The sequence below is a fragment of the Gobio gobio genome (assembly GCF_949357685.1).
Source record: "Gobio gobio genome assembly, chromosome: 11".
NCBI classification, from domain to species: domain Eukaryota; kingdom Metazoa; phylum Chordata; class Actinopteri; order Cypriniformes; family Gobionidae; genus Gobio; species Gobio gobio.
The window spans coordinates 51,734,506-51,745,929 of NC_137104.1; the positions used below are offsets into that span (position 1 = coordinate 51,734,506).

General features: G+C 38.4%; 1 protein-coding gene across 3 annotated transcripts in view; it reads left to right on the forward strand.

The window, feature by feature from the left end:
• The window catches only part of snx13 (sorting nexin 13), a 46,081-nt gene that overhangs the window by 16,644 nt on the left and 18,013 nt on the right, over positions 1-11,424 (forward strand). For all 3 annotated transcript variants that reach the window (XM_079829839.1, XM_079829841.1, XM_079829840.1), the window contains exons 2-10: positions 256-368; positions 603-705; positions 2,128-2,217; positions 6,016-6,137; positions 6,348-6,469; positions 6,726-6,830; positions 8,840-8,928; positions 10,654-10,737; positions 10,818-10,956. In XM_079829839.1, the coding sequence (XP_079685965.1) occupies positions 256-368; positions 603-705; positions 2,128-2,217; positions 6,016-6,137; positions 6,348-6,469; positions 6,726-6,830; positions 8,840-8,928; positions 10,654-10,737; positions 10,818-10,956 (967 nt within the window). The remainder of the gene's footprint in view (positions 1-255; positions 369-602; positions 706-2,127; positions 2,218-6,015; positions 6,138-6,347; positions 6,470-6,725; positions 6,831-8,839; positions 8,929-10,653; positions 10,738-10,817; positions 10,957-11,424) is intronic.

Here is an 11,424-nt window from a genome sequence, read left to right on the forward strand (position 1 = left end):
ATTTTAATGAAATGGTGCAAAATACAATTTCATGGCCAGGAAATTTCCTAATTTCATCCGCTTTTGGAAAAAAATGTTCAACCCTGATGATGATGATGATGATCAGTCGCTGCAGTCGTGCCATGGCTTTTCTTCTCTATATTCAATTATACGTTATTGCTGCTGCTTTCATTCTGATCAATTAACGTCCTTCAAAATGAGCACTCACAGTGAGCCAAAGATAAGAAATAATGTTGTTAACTGTGTGTGTTTCAGGCCAGTCTGTCCATCTGGGGATGGGGGGGTCTGGGAGTCGTCCTCTTCCTCATCTCATTTGGACCCTTTGCCATCTTTTATCTGGCCTTCTACATCCTCTGTTTCATTGGCGGGTAAGTGGATCCCAAATTAGACTTGTTTCAAACACCATCAGTGCATTTTAACCTCTGTGACATCTGTTGATGCTCCAGTATGATGCTGCAATCTCTCTCTCTCTCTCTCTCTCTCTCTCTCTCTCTCTCTCTCTCTCTCTCTCTCTCTCTCTCTCTCTCTCTCTCTCTCTCTCTCTCTCTCTCTCTCTCTCTCTCTCTGTCTCTCTCTCTCTCTCGCTCTCTCTCTCTCTCCAGGGGTTTTGTAGTGCTGCTTTTATTTGGAAAGACAAACTCAGAGAAACACCTGGAACGGTGCGAGCACTCCTACCTGCCACCTACACAGACGGCCATACTGAAGGTGTGCAAACGCTCACGTCCGTCTTCCTTCTGATTTCATTTTAATTCATTATGTTTACCACAACACACAGAAGCATTTGTAATGCATTTAAGCAATAAAGTATGCCATGCAGCTTTTTTCATAAAACAAGTTAATATTTTTTTTTATTTTACAATAAAAGGGCCCCTATGAAATGTTTTCTTTTTTCAGAAGTTCTCTGTTGTCTGTTTAATTGTTTTATTTATGATTGAATACAAATGTATTAATCAAAAACAGTGGTAATCAAATGAAGGCATAAAACCTTTACAATGTAATTCATATTTTAAAATCTAATCAAATGTTACAATCAATTGAATTATTTGGCAAACAAAGTATAATAGTTTCTGATACTATTAGAACATGGAAGAACAATGTGTGATATTCCTTAAATTAAGTTTTATTCATTGTAATAACTATAGGGCCCTATGAAATCCGTTTTTATTTTTCCCACGTTCGGTTTAAATTTTTTGGTCTCCATTTTAATGTTTAAATTAAATTGTATTAATCAAAAACCATGTCTAATTAATTGAAATCATGAAACTTATACAATTTAAAAACAATTTATTAAAAGATGAACAAAAATTACATGTTTAGGGCCTTTGTTTTTTCCCTCTCAAATTCAGTTTTATTTTTACCAAATTCTGTGTTTTCTGTTTAAATTTTTCTGGATTCCATTTTAATGGTTTAATTAAATGCTAATAATAAAAAAGCATGGCTATTTAATTGAATTCATAAAAACAACAATTTTGTTCATTTCAAAATAAATTTTCATTTCTAAGAATTTTTTTTCTATCTGGCAAAATTGTATTATTTTTTTCTTTTAATCATATGAAATGAAACAAACTTTTATTTAAAAAAAATTATAATAATGTATTACTATTATTGTTATTATTAATATTATTTTTACATTGAGACATAGCTAAATTCTACTGTACTACAGTCATGTATTTCTGTCCCAGTTTCAAGTTTAACTGAACGTTTATTTTGACGGGTTTCTATGAAGACCTTTGAGTTTCTGTGCGTTTATGAGATGGCGATCGTTTTTCTCGAATAAGAAGGTATAATGTTGATGGTTTATGCATTCGTGTCCTCATATATTGAGGCGGCAGAAGCTGAAAACAAACACATCTGCGCCATTCATTCACACAGAGACACGCAGAACATTCAGGAATCATATTTAAATAGTATTTTTGCAGTTTAATATTCACAGACACTTTCACTGGATTCCGTCCTTGTTTTCCACATCGTGGAATCATAAGGCCCTAAATAATAATTATTACTTTGAGAAGTACATTCTCTTTGAGCTTTGAGTTTGTGTACATGACATGACACATTTCATATCAAATGAAGTGCTTGTTCAGTGACTTTAAAATTGTGCTTGTGGTCTTTGTGTTTGTTCCTCAGGTTTCGGAGGAGATGAAATCAGAGTCCAAACCCATCAAGATAGACCGTCGTCTGACAGGATCCAATATCATAGATGAGCCACTGCAGCAGGTACTGTCAAACAAAACGAAACAGACAGATGAACAAGCGCTCGCTCGTGTGTTTGAGGAACATGTGGTTTCACTACTGAGGAGGATTCCTCAGACTGTCAAGTCATCGCTTCACAAACACCGTTTGTTTCTGCTTGTGACATGAGTAAGACGCTGGATCAGCTAGTTTGAGAGTTTAGGGCTGAACTGGTGTTTTCATAAAACTGATGAGCACATGACACTCACTTCAGCTCGTTTTCAGTCAGTGCTCTCACATGCTTCACGGAATCAGGTTTGAGTCTGCTTACAGTGCATATATTCTGCTACGGTCACTTTTTTGATGGAACCATTTTCTACACTTCAGTTTTTATTTGCTTCCCTGAAGGCCACTTTTATTGTTAGTCAAATAGGTTCCTATTGATGTAGCATGACAGTTGTTGACAGTTGTCATTTAGAAAACAGGTTGTTTTACTACTCCACCTTAGATATGTAACTGACGTACCAGTGTCGCTTAAAAGGTTAAGTGCAGAATACTGGAAACATGAGCAGTTGTATGTTAATGGCTCCGTTCCAACACCTAATGAGCTGGCATAGACAGCTTCCTTCTAAGGGTAGGGACAAAGAACTAGCGCTGATGTCGCCTCACGTCGTCTTGCATCTCTAAGTAACGCCGTCGTGACTTCTTTGCTTGCTTTCATCACTTTTGGTCTTATTCTCGTGCACTGACTTGTTCGCTAAACTGAACAGCCAATCAGAGTTCTCTCTCTCACCGACGGCATCCTTGATGTGTCCTTGGCTTAAAGGGATAGTTCACCCAAAAATTTAAATTAGCCCATGATTTACTCACCCTCAAGTCATCCGAGGTGTATATGACATTCTTCTTTCAGACGAATAAAATCTGAGTTATATTAAAAATGTTCTGGGTAATCCAAGCATTATAATGGCAGTAATAGTTGTTCTGTTTTTGAAGTCCATAAAAAATGCATCTGTCTGTCAAATAATGTGCTCCACGCGGCTCCGGAGTGTTAATAAAGGCCTTCTGAAGTCAATCGATGCGTTGGTGTAAGAAAAATATCCATATTTAAAAATGTATTACATTTTTTTTCAATGGCTCTGCATCAACCGTCCCCGCACCATCACTTCCGGCGAATAAGGTCAAAATACATGCAAAATATCGGTGCGATCATAGATATATACATAGATTCCTCATTAGTGCCTGTGCGGATCGGTCGAATGAGGCATCTACGTATATTTATCTTTGATCACGCCAGTATTTTCACCTTATTCGCCGGAAGTTATGGCGCTGGGAAAACTAGATGACATTCGTCTGATAATAGGTAAAAAAAAAAACATAAATACTGTTGGGTTTCTCGTCTTACGACATCAATGTGTCGCCACGAGCCGCATGGTTTAATAAGGATTCGTATGTCTATGTGTTTTTACTCTCATTGCTCTTATACTCTAAAATATCCCCATTGACATGCATTATACGACTGTCACACTGCAACGGTTGGAGTTAAAAATCTTCATTTGTGTTCTACTGAAGAGACAAAGACACCTACATGTCGGATGCCCTGGGGGTAAGCAGATAAACATAACAATTTCGTTTTGGGTGAACAATCCCTTTAAGACATGTTTAATACACATTTCAAAGCATTTTTACAGAAAATCATGATGTTAATGTTTATAATACCTTAATCTTAAAGCCTTATAGTCAAATTTAGCATATTAGAGTTGGGCGATAGTATAATCAATTTTGTGACGAAAAATAAAAAGTCATTTGAGATGTGCTGAATATTATATTTCACTTAATGTGACTGTTTTTTGTGTATATATAAATAAATATATATATATATACACAAATATTCAAATTTTCCATTAAACTTAACAAATGAATAATTCATTGATTTCTATTGAACTCTTTGCAGTGCATTTTGGATTAGTCTGCCTGAGAAATGAGCTAAATCAAGGTATCTTAGAAGGCAGCGTGATGTTACCTACTGAACAGCCTTCGTGTGGGCGGTGTGCATTTTCCATGATATGACCCCGTTAAAACCAAAGTGTGTAAGAGCTCTTCATGACCCAAATCATTGTGTAACTCATTCTATACTAGTCTGGCGTTTTGAGGAAATTGTGTTAAAGTTAAACACAGTCATGAGAGTCAGCAGGTTTGCGAGCTATTCTGTCCAGTTCAGTGTAGACCCCTTTGTGGTAGAAGTGATGGGTTATTGTGTCTGTGCCAAGAAGAATTCAGGGCACATGATCAAGAAAAATACTTTTGCCAGATGTTTTTCACACACGTATGTACTTATGACATATGTATATTAAGAGAAAATAACTTTTTCATTATGAGGTGATGTTTGCCACCTTAAAATGATTTCCAGGGGCATTTTTTACCTTTTATAAGGGCAATTTTTTCTAACCTTTTTAGATGTATACATCACCTTTTTAAATTAAATGCGTTATCTTTAATTGTATACAACACAATGAAAGTGTGTTGCTAGCACTTCTCATGTGTATGTGTATTGCCTCTTAAAAGGAATCGCTTTGAATAAAAGAGTCTCCTAAATGATTCATCCTTCATCTTTCATCCTTCCCTTGGGTCATTTTGAGTGTTCATCGGACTGGTCCAAGACCCTTGGACGTTTGTGGCACTTCAACCACGAATACACACAAAAAACGTGTGGTTGAAATAAAAATAAAAAAGTAACAAATCCTTTCCTCACAGGTCAATTTGACCCCCTTAGGGATGAATGGAATGATTCAGTACACCTAGAAAAACCTAAAAAATGCTCAAAAATTCTAACTAGAAATGCTAAAACTTTACCCGTAAATGATTTTATAATTTCTACATGTGTCTGAATGCATACTGAAGAGATACTGACTTTAGGACCCAGCGGAACAGATCATTTGCTCCAAATAGAGCCATCTAGTGCAAAAGTCATGAAATGTCATGTTAGATTTTTTTTTTTTTTAAGATATTTTGAGCTGAATTAAAAGGGTTATGCATGAAATTGTGAGTTATTTTGAAATTAAGTTGAAAAAATGTGAAGAATGTGCTTAAATTATTATTTATTTATTAATAAAATCTAGTAATTTAAAGTGAAATGAAATAAAATGTAGCAAAATATCTCCAAAAAAAAGAAAAAATATGATCAAAACTTTCTGGACAAAAAAAAAAAAGAGTATTACATTAGGGCTTCGGGTCATTTTGACATGTGAGGGAAGGATTTGTTACAAAGTGCGACGAGGTTAAATATGAAACTAAAACCGCCAATAGGTGGCGGCAAGTCACAGTCTTAATGAGTGAGTCATTGAATCATTCATTCAACTGATTTGTTCACAAGGCTGATTCATTAACTGATGTGTTTACGAATGGATACACCACTGTGTATTGTCTGTTGCGGTTTTATTTGGAACTATTTTTGTTGCCAAAATAGAGCAAAAACAGACAATATTGACAATGTTGTGTCTAAAATGTTACTCACAATGTTGAAACCTTTGCATTTGCGATAGTGCTACTGCTAACGATTGTGAAAAGCACTTTTGCTTGTGTGTTATTGTTACAATATATCATATGTTATAAGTTAGAGACAAAAAAAACGAATGCAGCCTATTTTACCGCATATATTGAATTTTGGTGTCATTTCAACTGCATTCCACTAGGTTGCACCACGCAGTGAAAGCGTTCACTCTCTCAAGGCATGTGTTCGATAATGTCTCGCTCACCCCTAATGTATACACCCCGTTTCATGATCTTTTTGACATTATTGAAGCAAAATGTTTCCTGTTCTGATCCTCTTCTCATGTCATTCATCAGGTCATCCAGTTTGCTTTGAGGGACTATATCCAGTATTGGTACTACACACTGAGTGATGATGAAACGTTCCTCTTGGAGATCCGTCAGACCGTCCAGAACGCCCTCGTCCAGTTCTCCACCAGGTGAGACACCTGTCCCGCCACATCTGCTTTAAAATCACGGCCGCAGAGGGTTGTGAACGACACTGTGGTTTTCCAGCACTGATGCAACACCTAACCACAAACCAAACACTGCATTCAGATGCTCTTACACATTTTCCTTGGTAAACACAGTGTTGAAATGTAGACTGTAATTCCTGTGCTTCATTGATGATCAATCTTTCCGTTCCTCAGGTCCAAAGAGGTGGACTGGCAGCCGTATTTCACCACCAGACTGGTGGATGATTTCGCAACTCATCTGCGTGTTTTCAGGAAAGCTCAAGAGAGGCTGAATGAGAGAGAAGATCCTAAACAACGTAATTATCGTCCTTTCCTCTCAATTCACATTGTCTGCAAAACCGAGACAAAAAGTTTTCAATGGACAGAGACTAAGAGAATCAATAATGGTAACACTTTACAACAAGGTCCCATTAGTGAAAGATCTCAATATCAGGGCTAAAATTGTTGTAGCTTTGATTTCCTAATGCCTGAGTTAAGGGCTTTAATGGGAACTTGATTTGAATGACTCAGAATGTGAGCATGTGCATGACGTTATTTGTGTGTTTGCGGCAGGTGACGCTCCAGACGAGCTGCTGGACTCGTTTTTTGAGGCGGAGGTGGAAATGGAGCGGAAAATTTGTAGAGACGTGGTGTGCATGTCACGCAAGGATGAAGAAGGTAAGACAAAGTCAGATTTGTGTCTATAGACAGATCAAAGACTCCAGCCCAGTGATTCAAGGCATTTTTTATGTCAACAATAGTAGTGAATAACTTGTACATGCTTCTCTAGGGCAGATCTTACAGGCCAGACAACCTGAAAGACTTGATTAGCAAAAAATACAAACACACACCCAGTCATTAATGCCGTGAAATGCTTTGAGAACACTTTAGTGACTGGTAGACAATCGGAGAAAACAAAAAGAAAACCTTTTGTGTGGAATCCTGCTGGTGGTGTGTGTATATATGTGACTTGTGAATATAAAAATGTCACATGTGATGACATCTGACATCCACCATCATCTAATGAATTATAACAAATGATTAACTCACCCTTGTGTCTTTTCAAAATCAAATGACTTTCAAAAGAAGTTGTGATGAATGTTCATGCTGCTTTTTTTTCAAACACAGAAGTGATTAGGAACAGGAGCTGTTGAATGTTCAAAAACACCATGAAAGTAGTTTTTTATACTCCCAAGACTTCCGAAATCATGCATTACAGGGTTCCTGCGGGTCCTTAAAAAGTCTTGAAAATCAGTTTGATAGAATTTAAGGGCATTAAAAGTTTCCAATATATTAAGTGGTAAAAGAAAAATCTTAATTATTATTTTAAGAGTTCTTGGATGCGAAGAGAGAGAGTCACAAACACACACGGGGGTTTTTGTGAAATGAGGGGACATTCCATAGGCGTAATGGTTTTTATACCGTGCAAACCGTATTTTCTATCCCCTTACACTGCCCCTACCCCTAAACCTACCCATCACACACACACACACACACACACACACTGCCCCTACCCCTAAACCTAACCATCACACACACACACACACACACACACACACACACACACACACACACACACACACACACACACACACACACACACACACACACACACACACACACACACACACACACACACACACACACACACTGCCCCTACCCCTAAACCTAACCATACACACACACACACACACACACACACACACACACACACACACACACACACACACACACACACACACACACACACACACACACACACACACACACACACACACTGCCCCTACCCCTAAACCTACCCATCACACACACACACACACACACACACACACACACACACACACTGCCCCTGCCCCTAAACCTACCCATCACAGGAGACTGCACAGTTTACTTTCTGTGAAAAAAAACTCATTCTGTATGATTTATAAGCATTTTGAAAAGTGAGGACATGGGGAACGTCCTCATATTTCACCCTCTCCTTGTAATACCTTTGTCATACCCATGTCATTATACACATTTGTGTCCTGATATTTCACAAAAACATACACGCACAATACATCATGGCATTATCCCTGGATAACTTTCGATTCACTTTACGTTTGTGTTGTTGACATTATATGCACTTACGCGCCGATTGCCAATAAACACACACACTTGCAGAACTTCTGCTCCGGAGAAACAAACTGCATCCACTGTTCCCTTAACGCTGGGTTCTTTGGGAAGCTGAACAAGGTGATCTTTCCGTCACAACCAGAAACACACTTCTTTAGTGTTGATTTCGTGGTCTAAAAACAAAATGATGGCACTGCCGGCGGCTCCTGTAACCCAAGCGAAACTCGTTGATGGCCGTGCTCTTGCTTTTGCTCTGGTTGATGTGTGCACGCTGTTATCCGGGAGAAGTGCCCTTACAAGGATTTCTACCCTTTTATGATGTCATACTGGGCCATACTCGAAAAAAACTGAAGGAGTGTATTTGGCACAGAAATACTCCATCATACATCCAACTCGTTTTTTGAAACTTTGGCCATGTTTAGCACGAGAATCCACTCTTTCACAGTGTAAATAAGTCAGAATGCATGAAATGGCATTAGACTCCTCCCCTTTACGGAAGATACCCTACAAGGATCAGACTGTTCTGTACGTTGTCTTTGTGCTATAGGTTTGACTGTAGTGTGTTTTTGGTGCAGGTTACTTACGGGATCTGTGTGAAGTGCTGCTGTATCTGTTGCTACCTTCTGGAGATTTCCACAACAAGAATATGAGATACTTCCTAAGGGTGAGACATGAACACACACACATGCTAAATCAGTCCCAAATGCATCTAAATAATATTGTATCTTTCAACTGATGTCGTGGCCGGCTAAAGAAAGTAACAGGGGAGGAATACTGTAAAGCAGTGTTTACATAAAAATAAAAAAAACACAATTTATGCATTTATGCAAGCATTTCTGATTTTTAAACCCTGTAACCTTTTCTGCCTTCCAATTGACCTATCGGTAAGCCCCGCCCCCCTTAGTTACTGTTGCTATCTCGGACAAACAAACGGAGTTGCTATATCTTACAATGACAGCTGTCAGTGTGAAAACATTATGCCAAGTTGTTTTTGGACACAGAATGTGGCGTATACCCCGTCCGAAAGATGGCCAAACTTTACTGATGGTTTATCAAGTTTATTATGTCCTTTTTCACTCCAAAAAAATCATCGTAAGAGCTGAACAAACATAAGAAGTTCGCTACTGCATTAACATCTCATTCACAAACTCTCTCTCTCCGTTGCTTTACCATTAACACACACAGCAAATTACACTAAAACACTCAAACAACTAACAGTAAACAAACATATACACAGAGCTTATGACTTTTCGAGGGTGCAGTTAATAACTGGAAAACTTTGTATCTGCAAAACAACTCCAATAAACTGCGTGCGAGCTCCTTTCACTACCCGTAGACTATAATACCCATCAAATTAGGAGTCCTCCTAATAGGACAGATAATGCAGACCTTAAACATATCTAAAATTAAATTAATTTACATATAACCAGTTTAATATGGAGAGGCACTGAAATGTACACCTTCGTGTTTTTGACCTACAGTGTTACATGACGTGCTACATGACAGTTAGTTATTTCGTATGTTAGTTTGTATGTTAGCAGGGATTTTAATCGTAACTTAACGAGAGTTTGACAAACAGAAAATCCTCTCAGGATCTCTGGAGTCAGTGATGCAGTGCCTCAGGCACGACGTTTGAGCATTTTTGCAGCATAAACACCATCAAACCGATGAGAGCTTCGGATTTTCCAATGTTTCTCTATGGCGCTGAAACCTAAAGATGTCCGAGTTCCGTTCCCAGCGCAACTGATACTCAACTGCTATTGGCTCATCTGCGTTCGAGGGGAGGGGCTTACTGATAGGTCAATTGTAACTAGTTTTCGTTATTTTAAATTAGTATAGGGCCTTGGCAACTTACTAAAATAAATAGGCTGAATTACTACAATTATTCAAACTAAAAAATATATAAAATAAGAAAGTAAAGGTAAATATAAATAAATAAATAATACAATTAAAAATAAAAAAAATGGCAAAAGCATATAACAAACGTACAAAATTTTTTACGCTTACATAAAAACTGAAAGCATAAAAGTAAAAGGTCAATCAAAATATGAAATACTATTATAATAAATAAAACAATTGTACTTTATTCGACTGTAAATGTATTTTCCTTTAAAATGGCGCTTCATTTGGAAAGAGTCTCTGTGGTTTTTGACAGTATATCCCAGATGCTGTTGATAGAGCTCAAGTAGTATTTAATCCTTTAAGACAGTAGATCTGGGATTTACGGAAAGCAGGATTGTGTTTTGAGATCAGGACTCATGAAGTGGCTTACGTGGTCCTGACAGGTCTCGCTGCTGAGACTTCAAGATTACAGCTCCAGCCTCGCTGTCTTGCAACTGGACAAACGTGTTGATGATGATGAATTGATTGATTGTTTGATGTCCTGCAGGAAGTTTTGGCCAGAGGAGTTCTGCTGCCCTTGATTAACCAGCTCAGTGACCCTGATTACATCAATCAGTTCGTCATCTGGATGGTGAGTCCTGCTCTGTTCTTATAGTGGAGAAGTGTGTTGCAAACGTACTCTTTTAAACATTTGTGTGTGTGTGTGTATAGATTCGTGACTCGAGCTGTAACTACGAGGCCTTCATGAACATCTTAAAGCTGACGGACAAACCGCCCGAGCTGGAGGCCGTCAAAGACAAAGTCCTGGAGGAGCTTCAGCATCTGCGATCTCTGGACACGGGCGCAGACGGTAGACACACACTCTCACTCCACACTTATGTTTACACACATTCGCTTAAATGTCAGTTTTTTTTATTTGGTTGGAAAATAAACAATGAATTCTGGGGTTTATTTTGGAAAATATGAGGGCAAGTTCAGGGCTTTATAATAACAAACATTGTTTACTCTTTCTCTCTCTCTCTCTCTCTCTCTCTCTCTCTCTCTCTCTCTCTCTCTCTCTCTCTCTCTCTCTCGTTCTCTGTCGCTCTCTCGCTCTTTCTCTTGCTCTCATTCTCTCTCTCGCTCTCTCTCGCTCTCTCTCACGCACTCTTTCTATCTCTCTATCTCTCGCTCTCTCTATCTCGCGCTCTCTCTCGTTCTCTGTCGCTCGCTCTCTCTCGCTCTCTCATCTCTTTCTCTCTCTCTCACTCTCGCTCTCTCTCTCTCTCTCTCTCTCTCTCTCTCTCTCTCTCTCTCGCTCTCTCTCTTGCTCTCATTC